The sequence below is a fragment of the Tachyglossus aculeatus genome, chromosome X1 (genome assembly GCF_015852505.1).
Source record: "Tachyglossus aculeatus isolate mTacAcu1 chromosome X1, mTacAcu1.pri, whole genome shotgun sequence".
Classification (NCBI taxonomy): domain Eukaryota; kingdom Metazoa; phylum Chordata; class Mammalia; order Monotremata; family Tachyglossidae; genus Tachyglossus; species Tachyglossus aculeatus.
Genome location: NC_052101.1, coordinates 62,385,884 through 62,410,821, shown reverse-complemented (window position 1 = coordinate 62,410,821; position 24,938 = coordinate 62,385,884). Strand labels below are relative to the sequence as shown.

Genomic DNA, 24,938 nt, shown 5'->3' with positions numbered 1-24,938 from the left:
TAGCCACTGGAGATTTTTGAGGAGGGGAGTAACATGCCCAGAGCGTTTCTGGACAAGGACAATCCAGGCAGCCGCATGAAGTATGGAGTGAAGTGGGGAGAGACACGAGGATGGGAGATCAGAGAGAAGGCTGGTGCAGTAGTCCAGACGGGATAGGATGAGAGCTTGAACGAGCAGGGTAGTGGTTTGGATGGAGAGGAAAGGGCGGATCTTGGCAATGTTGCGGAGCTGAGACTGGCAGGTTTTGGTGACGGCTTAGATGTGAGGGGTGAATGAAAGAGCGGAGTCGAGGATGACACCAAGGTTGCGGGCTTGTGAGATGGGAAGGATGGTAGTGCCGTCAACAAAGATGGGAAAGTCAGGGAGAGGGTGGGGTTTGGGAGGGAAGACAAGGAGTTCAGTCTGGGACATGTTGAGTTTTAGGTGGCGGGCAGACATCCAGATGGAGATGTCCTGAAGGCAGGAGGAGATGCGAGCCTGGAGAGAGGGGGAGAGAGCAGGGGCAGAGATGTAGATCTGGGTGTCATCAGCGTAGAGATGATAGTTGAAGCCGTGGGAGCGAATGAGGTCACCAAGGGAGTGAGTGTAGATCGAGAACAGAAGGGGACCAAGCACTGAACCTTGGGGAACCCCCACAGTAAGGGGATGGGAGGGGGAGGAGAAGCTTGCAAAAGAGACTGAGAATGAACGACCAGAGAGATAAGAGGAGAACCAGGAGAGGACGGAGTCTGTGAAGCCAAGATAGCATGTTGAGGAGAAGGGGGTGGTCCACAGTGTCGAAGGCAGCTGAGAGGTCGAGGAGGATTAGGACAGAGTAGGAGCCGTTGGATTTGGCAAGCAGGAGGTCATTGGTGACCTTTGAGAGGGCAGTTTCCATGGAATGTAGGGGATGGAAGCCAGACTGGAGGGGGTCGAGGAGAGAGTTGGTGTTGAGGAATTCGAGGCAGCGCGTGTAGACAACTCGTTCAAGGAGTTTGGAAAGGAATGGTAAGAGGGATATGGGGCGATAATTAGAAGGTGAGTTGGGATCAAGAGAGGGTTTTTTTAGGATGGGAGAGACGTAGGCATGTTTGAAGGCAGAGGGGAAGGAACCAGTGGAGAATGAGCAGTTGAAGATGGAAGTTAAGGAGGGGAGAAGGGATGGAGCGAGAGATTTCATGAGATGAGAGGGAATGGGGTCAGAAGCACAGGTGGCCGGAGTAGCACTTGAGAGGAGGGAGGAGAGCTCCTCTGAGGATACTGCTGGGAAGGATGGGAGAGTAGCAGAGTGTGTTGAGAGCCGGGGAGTTGGAGAAGGCGGGGGAGTGACTTTGGGGAAGTCGGACCTGATGGATTTAATTTTGTTAATGAAGTAGGAGGCCAGATCGTTGTGGGTGAGGGAAGGAGGAGGGGGAGGAACCGGGGACCTGAGAAGGGAGTTAAATGTACGGAAGAGCTGGCGGGGATGATGGGCATGGGTGTCAATAAGGGAGGAGAAATAGTTTTGTCTGGCAGAGGAGAGGGCTGAGTTAAGGCAGGAAAGGATAAACTTGAAGTGAACGAGGTTGGCATGGTGTTTAGACTTTCGCCTGCAGCGTTCGGCAGCTCGAGCATAAGAGTGAAGGAGGCGGACAGTGGCAGTGATCCAGGGCTGTGGGTTAGTGGTACGAGAGCGGCGAAGGGAAAGGGGAGCGAGTGAGTCTAGCTGAGTAGAAAGGGTAGAGCTGAGAGCAGTAATCTGATCATCAAGACTGGGTAGAGAGGAGAGGGAGGCGAGGTGGGGTGTGAGGCGCTCAGAAAGATGGATGGGGTTAAGAGAGCGGAGATCTCTGTGAGGGAGTAATATGGATTTACAGGGGAAAGGAGTGTGAGTGAGGAGGCAGGTGAGAAGATTATGATCAGAGAGAGGGATTTCAGAGTTGGTGAGGGTGGACACAGTGCAGCGATAGGAGATGATGAGGTCGACAGTATGACCAAGTTGGTGAGTGGGTGAGGCGGGGTGGAGCAAGAGGTTGGCAGCATCGAGGAGAGATAGAAGGTGGGTGGCAGAGGAGTCATCAGGGATATCCATGTGGATGTTGAAGTCTCCGAGGATCAGAGTGGGCATGGAAAATGAGAGAAGGAAAGTGAGGAAGGGGTCAAAATCGTTAAAGAAGTTGGAGGTGGGGCCGGGGGGGCGGTAGATGATGGCTACAAGAATCTGGAGGGAGTCATAGAGGCGAATAATGTGGGCTTCATAGGAAGGGAAGGAAAGGAAAGGGGGAGGAGGGATAGTGCGAAAGCGACATTGTGGGGGCGAGAAGGAAACCGACACCTCCTCCTTTTCTGGTGAGTCTGGGGTAGTGGGAGAAGAAGAGACCTCCACTGGAGAGAGCAGCAGAAGAGACCGTGTCGTCCGGAGACAACCATGTTTCAGTTAGGGCAAGGAGAAGTAGAGAGCTGGAAAGGAATAGGTCCAGGATGAAAGGGATCTTACTTAAAACGGAGCGGGGGTTCCAGAGGCCACACTTGGCAGCAGCTGTTGAGGGAGGGTAGGGAGGGGGAAGGATGCGAGGGGTGGGGAGGGTTTGGATTGGGATCAGTTGGCGGGGGCTTAGGCGGGGAGAGTGGGAAGAGGGGTGGCGATGGGAAAGGAGAACTGGGATGGGGTGGGGGTGGGGAGAAGGGGAGGGAGGGGGCTGGGAGGGAGGAGTGGAGGACTGGCACTGGTACAGGGGGATCCTTGGTAGGGGGTGAGGGGGAGTGGTCTTGGTGGGAGAGAGGGAGGGAAAAAGCTGGATGGGAGAGGGGAAGGGGAAGGTGAGGAATGGGAATGGCATTTGGGAGCAAGGGAACTGAAAGTTCATGGTGAGGTCAGCAGGGCGAGTGACAGTACAGCGGGAGGTTAACAATTGAGATGCAGAAGCGATAAAACAGTAGCAATGATATAAGTAGGCGATGGCATCACAGGGGGTAGTTAAACAATTAACATGAATATGATGATGGTGGTGGTGGTATTAAGTGCTTACTATGTGTCAAGCACTGTTCTAGGCACTGGGGTAGATACAAAGTTATCAGGTTGGACACAGTCCCTGTCCCACATGGGGCTCACACTCTTAATCCCCATTTTACAAATGAGGTAACTGAGGCCCAGAGAAGTTGGGTGACTTGCCCAAGAGCTCACAGCAGACAAGTGGTGGAGTCAGAATTACAACCCAGGTCTTTTTGACTCCCAGGCCCATGCTCTAGCGCCTAGACCACTCTGCTTCTCTTCGTGGGTTGAATGAGAGAGGAGATGAGTCGAGAAAAATGTGAAGGTTTTGAGCCTGTGAGACAGGGAGGGTGTCTACAGTGATGAAAAACTTTGGAGGGGACACAGTTTGGGTTGGGAGATGAGTTTTGTTTTGAATATGTTAAGTTTGAGGTGCCAGTGGGACATTCAAGTAGAGATGTATTGAACAGGCCAAGAGGAAATACAAGACTGCAGAAAAGGAGAGAGTTCAGGTCTGGAGGTGTAGATTTGGGAGTCATCTGCCTAGATGTGGTAATTGAAGCCGTGGGAGCAAATTCATTCCCCAGCGGAGAGGGTGTAGATGGAGAATAGAAGGGGACCAGGAACTGAGCCTTGAGAAAACCCCCACAGTTAGAGGCTGTGAGGCAGAGAAGCCTGAGAAAGATACTTAGAATGAGCAACCAGAGAGACATGAGAAGGCAGTGTCAGTGAAGCCAAGGGTAGTAAATAATGTTTCCCAGAGAAGGGCGTGGTATACACTGTCACAGGCAGCTGAGAGGCTGAGGAGGATTAGGATGGAGTAGAGGTCATTGGGTTTGGCAAGAAGGAGATCATTGGTGGGAAGCTAATTGGAGGGGGTCAAGGAGGGAATTGAAGGAAGCGGGAGTGAAGGCAGCAGTTGTAGATAACTCATTCAAGGAGTTTGGAGAGGAATGGTAGGAGGGAGATGGGGTGATAACTGGAGGGAGCCATAGGGTCAAGGGAGGGTTTTTTTTTTTAGGATGAGGGAGTCACTGAGATTTTGGGTAACTGTCATTTTAGGGTTAGGTTTAGGGTATTGAATCTCTTCTTGTTTTAATATTCTTAAATGGCTTTTCTTTTCAGCATTGGTGACAAACATTAATGTTAATGCTGTGCTTTGAATAGCTTAGTACAGTGCTCTGCACACAGTAAGCACTCAGTAAATACAATTGAATGAATTGCTTTAACATGGATTAAAGAGTAGTTTAGTTTTGTTTAACATAGCAGTGTATAACACACAAAAAAATTTCATGTTATTTCTCCACGTTCTGGAGAAGGTCTTGATTTATAAAATATGTATGTATGGGAAAACATCCCTTGATACAGCTATTCACGATGCAACCACATCTTCAGAGAACATAAGTGTGCTGTATCATGGGCTATACCCATATTTCCTAAAGTATTAATTCTGTTATTGATAACTGTGAACACTAAAGTCCCAATAATCTTTTTGTTGTTATATTGTGACAAACACATCTGTAGTATTCCTTGATTTTTAAAAATATTATCACATTATCGTTATGCCAGTGAACTACTAATAGAAGTTTAATTCTTTCATTGATTTCTTTATTTTTGAAAATAATTGCATTCTATTCATTTTAATTCAATTCTTATTTAAAGAGATATTTTTGCTTGATTTTCAAGTCAGAGAAGATGCCTTATGTTAAGAAAATAAAGGTTTTGTAATTCGCATTGTCGCGTGCCTTGAATATTACCAAATTCTAATTGTATCTTTCACGTGCACAGCGTGTATTTTTCCTACAGAATCAGAAGCAAGGGCATTGGCTAAAGAAAGACAAAAAAAGGACAATCACAACTTAAGTAAGCTGACTTTTTTCATTTTATAAATAGTGGCATTGATTGTAAAGTGTACGTCAGAGTTGTAAGTTTTGTGAAAGAAAATCAGTGATTTCAGAAGCATAGAAGTAACGTTTAAAATGCAAATGCTATAAAACAAGCTGAAAATAGACTACATTTCTTCACATTTTTACAGTTTCTCTTTACTCCATATTTTGTCTTAGATCCTGTTTGGGTTTTTTATGGCATTTGTTAAGCACTTATTATGTGTCAAACACTGTTATACGCACTGGGGTAGGTACAAGATAAGTAGGCGGACACAGTCCCTGTCCCACATGGAGCTCACAGTCTAAGTAGGAGGAAGAACAGATATCCCCATTCTACAGTTGAGGAAACTGAGTCACAGAGAACTTAAGTGACTTGCCCAAGGTCACACAGAAAGCAGTTAGCAGAGGCCAAATTAGAACTCAGGTCCTTCTGACTCCCAAGTCTGTGCCATCTCCACTAGGCCACACTTCTTCTCTGTTTGCACCATGATGAGTAACACATTAATTTTCTTGTATTATATGGGATTTTTCATAGGGTGAGGGGATGTAACATAGATTGTCATCCAAATCCTAGGGGTGTGAAACCCAGGAAGATTTCAATAGGAAGATTAGAATTTCCTCTCTGGAAACTTTGAAGAAAAGAATAAGATAGTTATCTTCAAGTACAGTCTTCCCTAGAGCATGGATCTGGATTGGATGATCCTGTGATATTTCTTCCAATCCAAAGGTGTAACTATGAAATTTCACTGTAGTAAATACAGAGTGAATTGAACAGAACAGTATTTATGGGTATTTTTTTAATAACTACAGATCAACTGTCCCAAGCTTTTCCATATTAATTGCCTTTATTTCTTCTTTAATTAGGATAAAGTAAATGGAAAATTGGGTTTATTATATTCTAGAAGGAACATTCCAGTAGTAGGTTGGTTGAGCAATACTGTAACATAATCATCTCCAGACCAGGATAGCTGAGAAGCAGCGCGGCTCAGTAGAATGAGCATGGGCTTTGGAGTCAGAGGTCATGGGTTTGAATCCCGGCTCTGCCAATTGTCAGCTGTGTGACTTTGGGCAAGTCACTTCACTTCTCTGTGCCTCAGTTACCTCATCTATTAAATGGGGATTAAGACTGTGAGCCCTGTATGGGACAACCTCATCACCTTGTAACCTCCCCAGCGCTTAGAACAGTGCTTTGCACATAGCACTTAATAAATGCCATCATTATCCAGCCCTTAGAACAGTGCTTTGCACATAGTAAGCACTTAATAAATGCCATTATTATATATATATATATACATCAATCAAGACTCAATTTAAATAAATGTATGATACTAAATTTAAATTTAGTAAATGCTGAACTAGGTACATATTCAGAGTGTTCATAAAAGTGTAAACTTCAGCTTAAATTTAATGTCAACATGGTTTTCTTGGAGTTTGGTGTATTTTGTAGAAAGTAACTAAGACTTTTGGCTCAGTGTGTTTGCATGTTCAAGGCATTGTTTCCCAATAATGGTGTTATTACTGTGCCTTTCCAGAGACTTTGTCCCTTAAAGATATGTGCTAATGAATATGTAGTATGTTATTGATTGATTTTTTTTATGTTATTTTCTCAAAGTCGAACGAAGGCGAAGATTTAATATCAATGATCGTATTAAGGAGCTAGGCACTTTGATACCCAAGTCAAATGACCCGTAAGTACAACTGTATGTTAATATGTGGTACATACTTTTCTAATTATTAATTTCAGTGTTTCCCAAATAGTGACCATTTTTAAATAATTTTGAGTGAAAACCTTTCTTTGTTAAACTCAAAATAGTATTTTCTCCCTTTGGTTTAATCTAAATGGTTGTTACATTCACACAAGTCTCATCATAGTTTCATCTAGCATGAGTTTATTGTGTTTTTCTATTTAAGGGAGCATCTTCCCCATGTAATGTACTGACTTGTAGGGAGGTTCAGATGAAAAAGAGAGATTCTGGATGATAACAAAGGCCTTGGTACCTAATGGAGATCCGGAAGGATTGTAGGCTGCCTTTTTAAAATTTATTATTTGATTCATTATTCATTTATTTTTAAAATGTCTTTACATTGTTCATTAACCCAGAACCCTAGAGGTTTCAGTCATTAAGCAAAAGCTTTACTTACTTGCTCCCGAACCTCGATATTGTCCATAGTCCCTGATGAACAGATATATCATAACTGGAAATCAGACAAGTTTGTATTCATGAACAGAGAAAAGGTCAAGTTAGTAAAATACATTCCTGAGAAGCAAGACTACAAATTGGTTTTGTTTAAACTTTGCACGCATGTGGGCGCACACACACACATTTTCAAAATCATATTCTGACACCATTAATAATTACTGCCCAATCAGATTAGTCTTTTACTTCGTTTTACCATTGAAAAAAATTGTAATGATAAATATGCGCTTGGGTAGCTACATCTTGACCAAATAGGAAAACAGACAAATTTTGTACCATTTTTATCTGTTTGAATCTGACCTATTTGGAGTGAGCTGGGAAAGTATATATTTTAATAACATATGTCTATATTTATATGAAATCACCCTTTCATTATGACCTTTTAGCTACTTAATAAAATGCCAAGTTGAAATCAAGAATTTCTTACATTTGAAATTTGATATATACATTATTGTTCATGAATTGGTAACAAAATAATGTAAAACCATTACCCAATGTAAGGTGTCATCTAATGAATGTCCAGATGAAATGTTCATTTTCATCATTTTGCTTACCAAGTTTGTCAAGTAATTTTGAAACTTGAAACATACAAATTCTTAGTTCTGCTGTACAATTTTATAATATCAAGGGGCTATGACCTTCATTTCTTACAGTTAGTCTTGCATGATAGTTGAAATTGAATTCCCATTTTCCTCTTCTTTATCAGTTTTCACATTTTAGCATATTCTTTAACTTCAGCATGTGAACATCTTTAGTAAAGTATTATAAAACTAGGCAGTAGTGTTAAAAAGACAGAATTTGCATATCTTTCTCATTTCTACCCTGTAATGGAATGTTTACATATTTTAAAGGATGAATGGCAGTAATCTATTTTGTTCAACAGTATTTTAAAATGAAATTTTCTGCATTATATTTGAGGCTAGTATGCAGTATATTGATGAGACAGCAGCCTAAACAAAAATGGGAGTAGATGGACTATGAGTAGTTTCCTCTTCCAACTTTGAACCAGCACTTTCCCTTTTTCAACATTGACTTACCCCTTCTACAATGATAGCTTTTATTCACTGGATATTTGTTCTCCAGCTGCTGAGGTTTCTCTCTTCCAAGATGTTTTGCTGTGTAAAGCAATCAAGCCCTAGGGATTGACATCAGAGAATTCAGTGAATACCTTGGTGCTTATTTTAAATTTGGAGAAGCAGTGGATTCTTAAGAGCCCCAAGGCTACGAAGTTTAACTATTTTGGGATTAACTGTTGATGTCATCATGAACGAAGAAAGGCTTTGAATATGATTCTTTTCCTCTCCTTCTCCATCTATATCTGTCAAATTGCAGTTGATCATAGCTGCTTGCGAAGGGCCCAACTCTTAGAGGGGGAGGGAAAAGAGGGGTGATCCTCATGGGGATTGAGGGGGTTGGGTACCATGGGGGTGAATTCAGTAATTTTTGCCCCAAAGCCTTTTGAGTGGGGTAACTACCCCCACCCTTAGAAGTTTGAAAGGGGCCAGCGTTCTCTGCCAGACGAATGCAACCCCTAGCCTGATCCTGGCACCTGTGAGGTTCCCTTCATCCTCACGGGGTTGTTGTGCCAGGCCAGTGACCTTTTGCGCTCCCAGCCATGGAACCAAGGAGGCTCATCTAGTGGTGGTGGCAGTGGGTGGGTGAGAGCAGCATCAGGCCAAGAGGAGGAAATCCCTGTGGGATGTAAACAGCCTCCTCAGCAGCTCTGAATGGCTCTTCCTTAGGGGCTGTGGAGCCGGGGATGAGAGGACATCCCTGACCCCACAGCCCTGTGAGAACAAGAGAAGTGGTGGTGGCAGAGGAGGAGGAGAAGGTACAGCAGGAAAAGTAAGTTCTTCCTTTGGTGCCTACTGTGTGCAGAACGTGCTACTAGGCACTTGGGAGATACAGTAACAGTATCCTCTTGTCTTCCTCTCCTTTCTCTCCTCTTTTCCGTTCCTCCTCTACTCCTTCCTTTCATTTCCCTTTCCTCTCCTCCTCCCCTCCTCCTTTTCCATCTCCTTGTCTCTCTCACCCTTTTTCCCCTCCCTGTCCCCTCAAACCCCAACCCCCAGTGCAATGCTCAAGCTTGACCCTATATGACAAGTTGTCACCTCTGGGTACCTGTGGCTTAATTTACTGGCAGTGTCCACAATGCCTATAAAGACTGCTTTTCCTAGACAGGATAAGAATAAAAACTAAGGTGAATCAATAATCACCATATAACTAGACCATTAGGGGGTGTGGGAAAACTTGGGGGGCACTAAGTAGGCGATGTTTCAACTGTGCGTCTTTCCACATTGCAAATAATTCCCCATTACTTTAGGCCAATTCTCCACACTGTGGAGCTTCATTGCTTCCATGACTTCAAGGGGGTTGCCCCACTCCCCTTTCTGCATGCATTCACAGAAATATATTATTCTTCCAATAGTATTTCCTATAATACTTGCTGATCGCTAGTAAATCTCAGTGGTAATTATATCTGCTCCCTTATTCTTGAGCCCCCAAAGGTCTTTTCGTATTCTTTCTTATTACAGCGACATGCGCTGGAATAAAGGAACTATTCTAAAAGCATCTGTGGATTATATCCGAAAACTACAGCGAGAGCAGCAGCGCACAAAGGAACTTGAGAATAGACAAAAAAAACTAGAACATGCTAACAGACATCTTTTACTCAGAATACAGGTATGCAGAACTTTTTTCAGTGAAATTAATTCCATCATAAAAAATTTCTCTCTAAATTTCTTATGATTTCTTACTTCCATTTATTTTGAAACTTGTTTTCTAGCTTCCTTAATGCCATAGTCACTTGCTCTCCTGTTCAGGTCAAAGCATTTTGGAGCAGCCTTCATTTGAGAACAACATTTAGTTGTATAGTTGAGAAACAACATGGCCTAATGGAAGAAGCACGGGCCTGGAAGTCCGAGGAGCGGGGTTCTAATCCTGGTTCTGCCACTGCTTGCTTGGTGACCTTGGGCAAGTTGCTCAACTTATCTGTGGCTCACTATCCCCCAACTGTAAAATGGGGATTCTCCCTCCTACTTAGAATGTGAGCCCAATGTGGGACATGGACTCTGTCCGATCTGATTATCGTGTATTTACCCCAGTGCTTAGAACAGTGCTTGACACATAGCAAGCACTTAAAAGTATCATAATAATTATTAAGGTGGCTAAATCAATCAGTCATATTCATTGGATGCTTACTGTGTGCAGAGCACTCTACTAAGTGCTTGGGAGAGTACAGTAGAACAGAATTAGTTATATTATGGTAAAGGTGCTTGGGGACTTTTGGATGACTCTGTACCGAGAATGGTATTTCAGAAGGTCTGTGAGAAAACACACATGGTTGTTGGGGCTGGAGAGGAAAACACAACCTACTACATCAATACAGCAAGAATGTTAGTTGGTCCTCAGAAAATCATGGGCATGTACCAAGAGGTTTGGATCAACCAAAATACAGCTGGGGAGATTGCTGGCCTGGTCAAGCTTTGGAGAAGCATAGGTGCCAGGAAGAGACCTGGTCTTCCTCTTAGTTCTTTACCAGCCCAGCAGGGAAGCTAGGGAAGCCCAGTGGTGTCCCCTTCCTCATCCTTTTAATAATAATAATAATAATAATGGTAGCATTTATTAACCTATGTGCAAAGCACTGTTCTAAGCACTGGGGAGGTTACAAGGTGATCAGGTTGTCCCATGGGGGGCTCACAGTCTTAATCCCCATTTTACAGATAAGGTAACTGAGGCACAGAGAAGTTAAGTGACTTGCCCAAAGTCACACAGCTGACAATTGGCGGAGCTGGGATTTGAACCCATGACCTCTAACTCCAAAGCCCGGGCTCTTTCCACTGAGTCATGCTGCTTCTCTTTTTCCCTTGCCCTCATTATTTGATGGGGCCTGTTGGCTTATTCAATTGGTATAGGGGTTCCGGTTTTTACTCCTTCATGGGTTCATTGAGGGGTATTATGTGAGTTAATCTACCTGGAGCTGAGGGTGGAATATTCCAGATAAAAGGTACTGAATAAAATTTAATTGCTGACAGAAAAGTAGTCATTCTGTTGAAGTACAGTGGAAATCCTGCTATCAAGCAGTAAAGGTAAATGAAAGTAGAATTGGAAACAGAGCAAAGAGGCTGAGAGAGTTTTCTTATATGACCACTTAGAGCCATTTAACACTTATGTTAAATGCCCCTGGAAACATTATGGTATCATGCTGTAATGAGTTCTGACAGTTCTCACTTTACCAAATGATTCAGAAAATAAGATAATTGTTTATTCAGCTGATAAACAGATATTTTTAATTAAGCAGTAAAGGATTGTTGAAAGAAGGCTGTCTTTTTCATGAATCAATCAATCAATCAATCAATCATATTTATTGAGTGCTTGCTATGTGCAGAGCACTGTACTAAGCGCTTGGGAAGTACAAATTGGCAACATATAGAGACAGTCCCTACCCAACAGTGGGCTCACAGTCTAAAAGGGGAGACAGAGAACAAAACCAAACATACTAACAAAATAAAATAAATAGAATAGATATGTACAAGTAAAATAAATAAATGAAGGTTTTTTAACCATTTGATGAGCAGGGGCATTAGGTCCCATCAGCATGTACATTGGGCACGGGGGAGTTATATGTGAGCACATATTTTCATCTTGAAACTAGGGGCTTCCTTTCATTTTTCATGCTGCATGCAGACATTTTACAGAAGAAAGAACATATTACCTTACCGTCGGTGAAATTTCTGTTTTCCTAAACAGCCTGAGGCTGCAAAAATGATTCCTGGAAAGGCATGGTTTTCTAGATTATGTTAAGGATCATACAGATACTTGTGTAACCATCTCATTTCAGGCTCTTCTTATCTCATACTCATACTCATATTTCAATTAGGAAAATAGCAAATAAACCTTGACAAATGATAGGGCACTAGGCTGAAAACTAATTTTCAAGGAATATTTGGTAGTTGTTTTGTCTTCTAATTGGGTGTCAATTTTCTGTTATTGTAATCTGATCACGTCATGAATGCAGATGGACCTGCCCTACAGAGTAAATAAATCCATTTATAGTCCCAAAGCAGAGGGCATGCAACCTCTCAGAGGTTACTAAAAAGTCACAGACTGTGTATCAGTCCTTCAAACTGAAGGCATTGTCAAATGCCTTTGGGAGGGGTGGGTGGGTAGTGGGTAAGACTGGAAAAGCCCTGCCTAGCATAGAGAAAATGAAACAATTGCTCTGTGGGAAATGTGACTGAAGAGAACTAAGGTTTTTGAAGGTGTAGCCAGACTTAATCTCGGGGACAACTGCAGTTGTACAAGATGAGAGATGAAAGAAGTGGAACTTTTTAGCTTGAATGTTTTTTCACTTAATTTCTCATTTTAATTTTCTTTTTAGGAACTTGAGATGCAAGCTCGAGCACATGGACTTTCCCTCATTCCATCTACAGGCCTTTGTTCTCCAGATTTGGTAAATCGTGTCATCAAACAAGAACCGATACTTGAAAACTGCAACCAAGAGGTCTTACAGCGCCACCCAGACCTGACCTGCACTACGACCCTTGATCTTACTGATGGTACCATCACTTTCAGTAGTAATTTAGGGAATGGGACTGAAAGTACCGCCGGCTATAATGTCCCCACAAAAATGGGCTCCAAATTGGAAGACATCTTGATGGATGATACTCTCTCCCCCGTGGGGGTAACCGATCCTCTTCTCTCATCTGTGTCTCCTGGAGCTTCTAAAACAAGTAGCCGGAGAAGCAGCATGAGCATGGAGGATGCTGATCATGCTTGTTAGCAGAAAATATCTGACCGGCCCTCTCATAAACTGCTTAATTTCTTGATCAGTAGTTTGAATAATTTACCTTTGGCAGTTTTGGGGATAATTTCCCTTTAATACAAAAGCTCCTCATGCTTCATCAATAGCCCAGAGTATACTTTTTTTATTTTTTAAAAGAACTTGTACATTCTCTTTGACAACTACAAATGCCTCCAAAGTATTGTACAACACACGTACAGTATCTGTGAACTGGATTCATCAACTTTTGAATTCTTGCCGTAACTATTCAGAGAAATATTATTTTGAATCAAAATCACAGTCAATTTTTATTCAAGTGAAACTTTGTTTGAAGCCTACTTTGACATATAAAACCTAATGAAAGAATGTAAAACAACCAAAAAAACCCTATCCCATATTGTAAACCAGTTGATTTTACTAGTGCTGCCTTAAAGGTACACCTTTCATCCAGCATTAAGTTTTATCTTTACATTACAGAGTATTTTAAAAAAAATGTTACCACACTCTCAAAGGGCAACCACTTTTATGTATTATCAAGGAAGAAAACGCTAGCTCTAGAGTGTGTGAGAGGAAGCGAGATACCAAGAGGCCATCAAAACAAAGAGTGCCTCTTGACAATCTGATTTTTCAAATTCTCTGTATTCATATACTTTTTCCTAAAGGAGTGTAGTGTTTTTTTCCTCCTTCACTTTTTCATAAAAATCTTTTATTTTGGAAAGGGCCTCAGAATTTCAAATTTCAAAGTAAAATATCACAGAAACCTTGAAATGGTTCCCTCCCCCCGATTTTCAGACCAAAAAAAGTGATACTTTTCTAAACTGGGCATATTTCTAATTGGCCTTACTACATTTGTTTTGAAATTATATTTTACCATTCATTTGATTTGTATGGATTCTGTATCTTTTTTTTTCTTTTCAGTATCTTTGTATTCATTTGTAAGACCATGCATTGTAAAATTGCAACAGATTTCAACATTTTTAAAACACAAGTGGTTTATGCATTCTTTGTAAACACATGAAGGAAGCTTTTATGTGAGGTCTTGTGTTTAAAGAGAGATAGATTTGCCAATTTTTGTATATTACACTCACTTGGAAATATTTTTAAAAACATTTAAGGTCTAGTATAAATAGATTAGTTAAATAAACAAGGCTTTACATAGGAAAAAAAAACTTAGATATTTATTTTTAGTGATACGAAATGGTAACATTCTTGAAAATGGATAGTTATAGAGTTAATATGCCCATAATAGTAATTTAAATTGGGGTTTATTTCAGCAATCTTGCTGGGTTATTTTTTAAAAAAGAGAGATTAATTACTATAGCAGCAAATAACTGTTACTTGATAACAATGTTAATTTTAACATACAACAATGTTGTAAAAGTAGTTTCAGTGCATTATCTACTCAAGTGTAGTCTATGCAATAACAGTAGTTTTACTTGTATTATATCAAGAATAGATGTTTTACAAAGATGACATATGGTGTTATGAGCCAGACTGTTGAATGGAATTTCTCAATAGCAGCCTACAATTGAATTGCAAGTGGCAGGAAAGCATATCTCATTCAGAATGAAGTGCCTTAAATTATAGTAGTAGTCTACTTTGGACTAGCACTGACTGAAGTGTGGCATACACGAAAGTTTGGGGTGGTATTTATAGTCAATAAGGGTGTAGCATGGTGCCTATGTAGACATAAGAGCTTCCAGTTTTCCTTGAAATATTTTTAATATTAAATATATTTTAGTGATTGAGTGCCAACTTCTCTGACTTGGATCAGGAAACCGTGTTTAGGATGGTTGAAAATATTTAAAGATCAATATGGAATTCATGGTGAAAGATGGGAGAAAGACGACAAGAAGTGCCAGGAGTGTGAGTGAATAATTCAGAGAAAAAATCAACTCTGCATCTTTCATGTGCCCCTTGGGCTCTAGAAATCCTTGGAAACATTGATGATGCTATCAGTTTCATAGCTTTATGACTTGAGGGGATAAGGGAAAAAAAACTCCCATTCTTTCAATCCTCTTAATTGTATAGCTCTTTCATTAGCTAGTTATGCAATTCTGCACTTCTGCTTGAACAACTAATTGTACCTTAGGTGTACATCATTACAATCATAGCACTGTCACTATTTTTCATATTCATAGGGATTGGGGAAAAAATGGTCAAAGATTACAATGTTACAACTAGGCCTGTTTTTCTTAGCCAATTTGGGGAATGTTTTTATAGAGGTTAGAGTGGGGCTGTCCGGGGTTTGGCTGAGTGGGACTGCATGTGTAGACCAGCACTAAGCAATGCATTTGAACAGTTCCTTTATAGACCGTAAGGCATTATGCACCATATCCTTGCCTCCTATAGCTCTTACCTAAGCAGCCAGTCCCCCGCCTCCACTGACTTGTTGTTTCTAGGGGATACTGGGCCTGGGAGGAAAGTGAGCTCTGGAGAAAGAAGCAAAAGGATATGGTGGGTTGATTTATTCCTCTGTGCCAAATTCGAGCATGGAGGAGTATGACTGTGAACAGAAAAGTCAACAGTTAAGTCTTGGGGAAGTGTACTGTGTGTTAACAGGAGCAAAAGACAGCACTTGGAGATTGGGGCCTGGAGCCTCAGACTGAAGTGACTTTGTGGTCTAAATGCCAAAATTGTCTGGCCTCTTCTGTGTCAGCTGAAAAGGTAATGAAAATACCAAACATTTGGATTCCATCAAAATGGTGCAGCCAACATGATTTTGTATAATGTGATGGTTTTTTCTGATTGTTTTGAGACTCTAAAGCAATAATAATGCTGCAACAAATTAGTATAAACAGGAAGTTTAAAAGAGACAAAGTGAAGCACAAAAGAATGCACTTACATTGATATTTTTGACAGAAAAAAATGCACTTGGGAAAAGTTGATATTGATAATAGTATAAAAATTATATTTCTTGAAAAAGTGACAAATTACTGTTTCTTGCTATGATGCTTGGTACTGTAATGTTGTTGATATTCACCTGCTGTTGACTGCAGCAGTAATTTATGTATGGTCCATAGCACTGTATATTATGGATCAATATTAATGTATCCAATGAAATAATTGAACTGTCTTTCTTGATAGACTGATTAAAGCATTTGGTTTTCCACATATTTAGTAGTGGCCAGTTGCGTTAATAACAGTCTTGAATGTGTTTAAGTTTATCATAAATGTAGTTCACATTTTCTTCAGCTGTAATGTGACAAATTGCATAACAATTTTTAAAACAATACCAGTAAGTGATTTTTAGTCTTAAATGCCACTCTAAAATGTTGCCTTTGTTTTAAACATTTTCAATTACTTTGACTTGCAATCACATGGGCTGTAATTATGCAGTTTTTCTAAATTTAGGAAAATGCAAAGCTCTAGTAATATCAAGTGATCATTTTCATTTCCAGAATGTAATTAAAAATGTCGCTTCCATTTAATGTAACTTTTTTTGAAGCAGAAGAAGAATTGTCAGCTTTGCCTTGTATATCTAGGGGAAAAAATAGACTTTTAAAATCCAAGTTTATATTGTTGAAGTCTTAAGGTAATCAGCTTAACAGCTCCAGACTGACATTCTTTGAATCCTTTGAGAAGTGCTGAATTGGAATTGGGAGGTGTCAGATGCAACATGTCTGTATTCCCTAGCCAGACCTTAAACTTCTGCCCTTTTAAAAAACATTCTGATTAATTCTCTGGAGAAAAATATAGTGAAAGTTCTCATAACTGTGCTGTTCTGACTGGCAGCTCATTTTTTAAGGATCTCTTTTTAATTTAAATTATGGTAATATACAATAATAGAGAAGCCATTTCTTTTCAGAGTTTTTTATAATTTGAGTCATTTCCATTTCCCATTCAATGTAATTATATTGTGGCTTAAAAACATGTTTAGAACATTTTTTATTCCAAAAAAAATTTCAGAAATCTTTTTATTTTTTTGCACCTGCAAGTGTGTTGCCCGTTTCCCAGCCTCAAATGCTCTTCTTTTCATTTTTATCTTCAACTCAGTCCTTAGGGCAAGGTGGACATTCTTTGGGACTTTAATTTCTGCTACCTTCCGTACAATCGCCATCTGCTACAGAAGGTGTTTGGCCTCAGCATCCCAAGTGGTGATCTGGAATGCTGATGCCTGAATGATGTGCTCTACCATCTGTCTTCACTTTTTGCCTCCCAGAGCTGATTGGGTGTTAGCCTCTCACAGTGGGGTAATACCAGTAGGTGGTCCTGATAGCACAAAGAGACCTATTCCTGGATTCCAGGAGGGTTGACCTGACCTCAAATCATGGTAGTCAGGGGCACTCTAGGAGAAAAGGTCAATTCTGGAACTGTCCTTAGGGGTTTGCCAAATCCTGCCAGGACTGAGGGTTCAGAATCACACTCCATTTGGCCACTGCAGGTTCTCTTGGCTTGGATGACCTCTGGGGCAAGCTTGCCTAGAGTTCTGCAGCAGGTTCTTCCTTGGTTTTGTACCTCGGTACAGCTGTGGCCATCCATGGCTTGGCAGGGGTACCTCTCCCATGGCCACACCAGGACCCTATGGCAAAGGTGTCTAAGTGAACTTGTATTTCAAGATGCTTTTGGCCCTGAGACTGCACATTTGAAGTTAGATTCCTTCACCTTTAGTCCTCTTCTCTCAGACGTACCTGGAGATATATGTATGGATTATGGGATATTTTATCCAATTTTCCCTAATTCCATTTTTTCTATTTAAATTAAACCTGAATGAGCTTTATTTGTGCCTATACAGAATTCCCTATAGCACTGTACTGTTTGGTCCGCTGTTTTGGCATGCTGCCATTTCTCATTTCCCTTTCTTTCCTCATCCTCGCTCCACCAAAGGCTGTCCCATCTTTTCTTCTTTTCCCTCTTTTCTTAACCCAGACTTTCCTCTGAGACAATAGGTAGTCTTCAGGGGTTCAGGGAAATATGGGGAAGAGAAGGGGTTAGAGGTGCTGCTGCAAACAGAGTTCAGCCCCTTTCTGACTATGAGCATGAGAGTTGCACCTAAAGTAGCCCCTGCCACTGCCATACCCAACCTCACCCTTGTCAGCATCTCCCCTGTCACTCCCCCTTCAAGAAAAATACTTTAATGCCACCTCTACTGCCAACTCCATTTGCAGTGAAATATTGAGGCAGAGAAGTATAGGAACAAAAAGATAAAGAGAGAAACTGGGGCTGAAGCCAAAAAAGAGGCCCAGGCCCTGGAAACATAAGAAGCCCTAGATGAAAAGAAGAGTGTTGGTGGGCAGAGCAACTGGAAAGCAATATGATAAAGCCTATGGGGGTCAGGGGGTCAAAGTAGAACAACAGAAGAAGCATGAACTGCGAGGTGGAATTTATGCTTCTGGTTCCCTTAAAATGATTTTATGTGACTTACCTTTGTTCAACTTTTCATGCCAGATTGAAGCTAGGAGACATAGTTCTCAACCTGGTTCTAGTTATAAAATGTCACCTTAGACCCAGAAATATCAACCCCAACCTTGCCTCCTGAATTCCAGGATTACCTCCAGGTGGGTAGTGATGGTGATGATAATTATGATCCAGCACCACCACCATGTACTTCTCACTCCAATTTCTCATTCATTCATTCATTCATTCATTCAATCGTATTTATTGAGTGCTTACTGTGTGCAGAGCACTGTACTAAGCGCTTGGGAAGTACAAGTTGGCAACATATAGAGATGGTCCCTACCCAACAGCAGGCTCACAGTCTAGAACTGTGGAGACTGTGGAGAACAGAGTTCTCCACAACTCTGGCCCCAGAAATCCAAGAGTGTGGTTCTCTTGTGGTAGCAATTTAATATGGGTGTTCCCTTACTGTCGGTAGGAATGTCCTACATTGTTTTTTCCAAACTTATCTATACACTCGTACTCAACCTCCACACCCCCAGGTGGCTTACAGCAAATAAAACAGTTTCAAAGGTTCCACAAAGGATTATCATCATTTTGAACTCTGACCAGTTTATCTGACAAAGTCTTCCAACGTGGCCATGGCATTTTGCCACCTCATCCATTGTCCGTTAGGCACTGGCCTAATGAAAAGGGGGCAGGGCCAGCATAGAAGGAGTTGGGACATTCCAGTAGGCTTGGCTTCTACCCCTTCCTCAGAAGTCTCTCAGTTCCCCATCAAAAGCCCACCTCTGCTTCCTCTCTTTCCCTTGGTGGCCATAGGGACGGTGGGGGCTATGGAGGGGAAAGCCCCAGGTGGGCATGACCCCTCCCAAGAATCCAGGACCAAGCCACTTCGGTTATTCTTCTTCCTCCTCTCTGGGGCAGCAGTTGTGGCACACCCTCACCACAACCTCCTCCCAAGGAGCCAGGACATGGCATTGTTAGCCCTGTTTCTCCTTTTTGTCCTCCCTTCCTCCCCTATAGAGGCAGAAGAAAGCACTGTGAGTCCTGCTTCTCTCTGACCGGGACAATTGCAGCATCCCAGACAGGGCCTGCAGTGCTCATGCAAGTGCAGTGGTGGCTCTCGGTACACAAACAGGAGAGCCCCAGCTCCCACCCTTCCTGCAGTGGTCTCTCTGTGCCCTAAGGAGCTAGGCAGCTGCGCTTCCGGTTTCTTGTCCTGCACCTTTTCTCTGTCTGAGGCAGCTGTGGCAGCCAGTACACGGGGATTTAGTTGCTCTCTTGAGATGAGCATGATGGGGCAAAAGGATTGGGGATGGGGGAAGATACAGATTTTGGTTTTTCACAAACATTCTCACTGTCTTTCCTGGTCTCCGTGTCTCTCACTATGATTTCACTGCATCAGAAGATGGGCAGATCTTCCAATTAATCAGATCCTACTGCGGGAACCAATCAGAGGATGTAGCTCACGAGCATGTTGTTGTACCACTTTCCTATTTCCCAGGCCAGATAGTCCCTCCTGATAGAATGGCCTATGAAAATTTACTTCATCTGGCTTTGAAAAGGAGCCCAAGGCTGTATCTTTCTCATATTCAAATCAATCAATGACAGTGAGCACTTACTCTTTGCAGAGCACTGTACTAATTACTTGGGACATTACAATTGAGTAAGTAGGCACAATCTCCGATCTAAAATGGGCATCTCTATTTATATAAAATGCAATCATGGTTGATCTTAAAGTGTCAGTATTTATAGGTGTTTCTACCCTACTACAAAAATAGCAACTATACTGGCAAGCAAGGCAGCAGTGTATAGATCCAAATCTGAGAATTGCATCAACATTTCAATGGTATTTTGCCTCCTAAATGGATTTGCACTTAAAGAGTTAGCTATACATTTATTTGAAGCATTTGAATCCTTGGAGTCAATTTGTAGCCGAAAAATGTTTGTCTGATGAAATATTGGCTATTTGCTGTAGACATGATCAAGAATTCAGGACAGTCACCATAAGATCTAGCTAATTTTAATAATGAAGGTTCAGCCAAATTGAGACGGCATACAACCATAAAAGTACTGGAAAAACCCCACAGGTACATTTCAGTGGTTTATTTTTAAATCTGGCACTTTCATTACAAAAGGAAACAGTGAGCTGCGCATAGGTAGAAATCCGCTAGGAGAGCCTAGTACAGTGCCCCATAACTAATGAACATTCAATAAATGCTACTTCTTAAAAAAAATAGATGTAGGGTTGCCAAGTGGAGAAAGCATGGGCTTGGAAGTCAGAGGACCTGAGTTCTAATCCAGATTCTGCCACTTGTCTGCTGTGTGACCTTGGGCAAATCACTTCACTTCTCTGTGCCTGTTACCTCATCTGAAAAATGGGGATTAAGACTGTCCCTTGTGGGACAGGGACTGTGTCTAACTCGCTTACTCTGCCTGGCCCATAGAAAGCATTTAACAAAAAACATTTTTTTTAAAAGTGGTATTTGTTAAGCACTTACTATGTGCCAAGCACTGTACTAAGCACTGGGATAGATGCAATACAGTCACACTGGATACATTCTGATCCCACCCCAGGAGCCATACCCAATACCCAGGATGGGTGTGTGTGTGTGTGTGTGTGTGTGTGTGTGTGTGTGTGTGTGTGTGTGTGTGTGTGTGTGTGTGTGTGTGTGTGTGTGTGTGTGTGTGTGTGTGTGACTCAATGGTATATATTGAGCACTTCATGCAAAAATACTGTACTAAGCGTTCGGGAGTGTACAATACAACAGAGTTGGTAAACATGTTGCCTTTAATCAGAGATTGGTATTCACAAATTTTGATTTTATATACAAATGTGTCTTTGGCCGATAAAACTATGTCCTTGGTTGCCTAGGTTGATTATTACCAGAATAATCCCCATCTTGGTCCAGCCCACTACCTCCCCACAACTTAAATCTATGGCAGGGCTCAAAGATACTTACTGGACTTTTCTCTTCAAATTCCTGGACAGTTGAGCAAATCTTTTCTTATCATCCATCAATTTGGACAACAATTCTGTTCCACCCATGGAAATCACATAAATTCAAGGTAAGAAGTATTTAAAGTGATTATATAGCATAACATTTTGCTGAAATTGCAACTTGTCCAACAATCCCCCCCCGCCACCCCCCCCCCCCCCCCCCCCCAGCCACCAGTTGATGGAGTGACATCACCCAGGGGATTAGTTGGGAAATGCCTCTTGTAGGAGGTGGCTTTGAAGTTGGGGAGGGAGATCTAGACCAGGGTAAGGGTACACATAATGGGTCAAACATAAGAGGATTTATCTGATGATCATTGCCCACATCCAATTTCTATGGCAATTCATGAGCGCCTCCTATGTGCCATACTCAACATCACAAGGCATGACAAGATCACAGATGAGAAATCAGGGCATTGATGCTGAAGGGAGGGCTGATTAAGAGGACACTTGAAAGGCAAGCTGGAAAGGGGATAGAAGGAAGGGCTTATCTTTTCTTTTAGACCTATCATATATTAAGGAGTGCATGCAAAAGGACCTATTTCTTGTTTCTCCAGACCTAAGGCCATGATGAAGGCTATTTTCATCATTTAAAATCTCTATTCCTGATTTTCCATCAACATGCCAGAGAAAAGGGTCTCTCAAAAAACTCAGAACAGTATTCTGCCCACGAAACACTTGTCACTTGCAGGATGTATTGACACACAAATTACTTACTTCATAGTCCAGACTTATATGAAATTTTCAGAAATAGCTGAGTTTTCATTTCTCATTTTGTTTGATATCACTGTTAGATATTAATTAAGAAAAGACACTTAAAGTACTGTCACCTTAATTACTGTATGAGGTTTAATGAAAGTAAATTTCCCTTTATAGCTTTAGACTTTTATGCCACTCTGTTTCTGTTTATTTCTATGAATTATATTCTGGCACTCACAAAAATCATATAACAAATGCATAACTAATGTGACATTCACATAAAACATCACATTAGTTCCATATGATCAGTTCTATTCCAGTGACTACCAAGTGAAATCATGTTATTGTAATGTGAGTTGTGATTTAATACTCTAATCATTTGTAAGTAGTTTTGTCTAGCTAGAGAAGTATGTTATTTACACCAATCATTGTAATTTAAAAGAAGCTCTAATTGCATACTTAAATCTGCAATATCTCTAGGATATGAAAAACAGTTCTGTGTCACAAATGCCCTATCATTCCCTTAAATTCTTTATTTCCAGGCAGAATTTATATAATTTCTGCCTCTGTCAATAAGACAAAGCCTCAAAATGGTCAGTCAGTGAGAAATTCCTGTGACCCACTCTTGGTTTACAGAGTTAAAAAATGTAAACCAAGAAAGAAAATTGGTTTAGAAATTGTTAAACATCAAGTTCCAAAACATCACTAATCAAACTGGGGTCAGAGCAGAGCATGGAACTGCCGGCTATTGGTCCTAAATTCAAAATTGGTCTCTTTGAAAATAAGGCATGACCTTTGACTATTTCATTGCCTTATGTGATCTAATATTTAGTGGAAACTAACAAGATATTTCTTAGGGATTTTAAGGTCTAGTGGTGCTAAAATCATTCTTTTAGAAATATGGGAAATGACGGTGTAATTGAACAAGAGTTTGCCAAATTAAAAGAGAAACAGTAAATTAGTAGTAGATAAAATGTATTTTTAAGCTTCTAAGAAGGAATTACAAACAATGGAGGGTATATAAATAGATAGCTGCCGCTTTTCTAATAATACTTTCCAACTTCCTTCTTGATCTTTTGATGACAACCCTGCCAGAGGTACTCTTTATCAGACACTAAAGCAATTTAGGTGCTGTCATATGCCTTTCTTGATATATACATATTAGACATAAAGCAGTTTTATGTTCTTTAGCTTATTTTAGCGTATAATTAAAAACGTGGCTGCTTGCTACTAAGCAACGAAGCATGGCAAAGGATGATCACATTCTATCATAGAGATAGAAAGAGGAAAAATAATAAAAATATTCACATACATTCTGGAATCAACCTTCAGATCTTAATTATTCTTTAGCTCCTTTATTATTGTGAAGGCAATGCACTTTGAAGTAGGCTCTCACCTCTCTCCTAAATTCAAGAGAATAGCACTTTTGTAATTTGAAATCCTGCCTTTGGTAGAATATTTTTAAAGAAACAGTATCTTTTTTTTCTGAGAATTTAATTCCTAGTCTAGAATGTCTAGGTCTGATTTGAGTGAGGATTCCATGTTTACCAGTCAAGCCTTTCTATAACTGCTAATTATCTAGTTTGGGGATTATCCAGACCCCTTGCTACTGCTCATCTCCTCCCTTTAACTGCATGCCTTTTGGACATTTTATTGTTTGCATTAGCAACCCCCCTTCCCCCAATGGTGAGCTTGGAAACAAAAAAGTATTAAAACATAAATTAGATATTAATACTATCTAGTCAAATGGCTCCAATTACTACAGATAATCATGAATTGGTGCTGCATAGCAATGCATTAGTTGGTAAACCAGCTGGATCATCAGATTTACTAGTCTGACCTCTCAAATAGTAAAGTCTGGATACAATTTTAAGAAGCTGCTGAGCCTGTGAGTACAATGTATATAGATAAACACAGTAAAGCAAACTATTTCTACCAATTTGACCACTGAATCAATGTATCTAAAATATCATCTAGGCTTTGTGTTGGCAGACAACACCAGGTAAATTTGACCAGAATAACTATTGGATTCTGACAATATTGCAAAATGTCATGGTTGAGAATCAGAAATTCTACCCTTCCAAGTCACATCCCCTATCTCAGGGTCATGCCTGGAGAGGTTCCAGTTCTCTACCAGTCTCAACTAAGGGAGGGAGAGGTAAGCAGATGCATATCTGTTCTATTCCTAGCTTGGACAGTTGCTAGCAAGTGGAAGGCAATCTGCTACAAGTCAAAACTCACCTGTGCTGGGCAGCAGCATCATGGAAAAGAGTCGAGGGTGGAGACTCAAGTTTTCTGTGTGGAAGGAGGCAATGGTAAACGACTTCTGTATTTTTACCAAGAAAACTCTGTGGATACACTACCATAATGATTGCAGATGGAGGTGGGGGTGTTCTGGGAGAGATGTGTCCATGGTATCGCTATGGGTCGGAGATGACTCGCATCATAAGACAAGATATATCCATGGGAATTGAAATGCTATGTGATCCTTTAAAAGCATCACTAATGGTTCCAAAGAAACATTAGATGTACAGGTGTACATCCTTAAAGTGAGGTCCATATTTACAGGCACAATATTCATAAGCAATAATTTCATAATAATAATAATGGCATTTATTAAGCACTTTCTAAGTGCAAAGCACTGTTCTAAGTGCTGAGGAGGTTACAAGGTGATCAGGTTGTCCCATGAGGGGCTCACAGTCTTAATCCCTATTTTACAGATGAGGTAACTGAGGCACAGAGAAGTTAAGTGACTTGCCCAAAGTCACACAGCTGACAAATGGCGGAGCCGGGATTTGAACCCCTGACCTCTGACTCCAAAGCCCATGCTCTTTCTACTGAGCCACGCTGCTTCCCCTTCCCCTTCTCGCTGCTTCCTTCATTTGTGGAAGACTGATATTAACAGAGAGAGGGGAAACTCACAGAGAGTTCAAAACCTTTTTTTTCCTGCCCTAACATTTGTCCACAAATTGAACAAGGAGGTTGTGACCACTTAACATGTGGAGAGAGACAAAGGCCACTTGACCAGTGGACACTCCCTAGGTACCAGGTGAGGAATTGAAAAGCAGAGACAAAGGACAGCAGC

The 24,938-nt window shown here is 41.1% G+C and overlaps 1 protein-coding gene across 5 annotated transcripts in view; it reads left to right on the top strand.

Annotated features, from left to right (window-relative positions):
* Window positions 1-14,135, top strand: part of MITF (melanocyte inducing transcription factor) — a 277,933-nt gene extending 263,798 nt beyond the window's left edge. For all 5 annotated transcript variants that reach the window (XM_038772375.1, XM_038772374.1, XM_038772370.1 and 2 more), the window contains 4 exons: window positions 4,739-4,813; window positions 6,449-6,524; window positions 9,569-9,716; window positions 12,415-14,135. In XM_038772375.1, the coding sequence (XP_038628303.1) occupies window positions 4,739-4,813; window positions 6,449-6,524; window positions 9,569-9,716; window positions 12,415-12,816 (701 nt within the window). In that variant the 3' untranslated portion in view covers window positions 12,817-14,135. The remainder of the gene's footprint in view (window positions 1-4,738; window positions 4,814-6,448; window positions 6,525-9,568; window positions 9,717-12,414) is intronic.
* The last annotated feature ends 10,803 nt before the right edge of the window (window positions 14,136-24,938 follow it).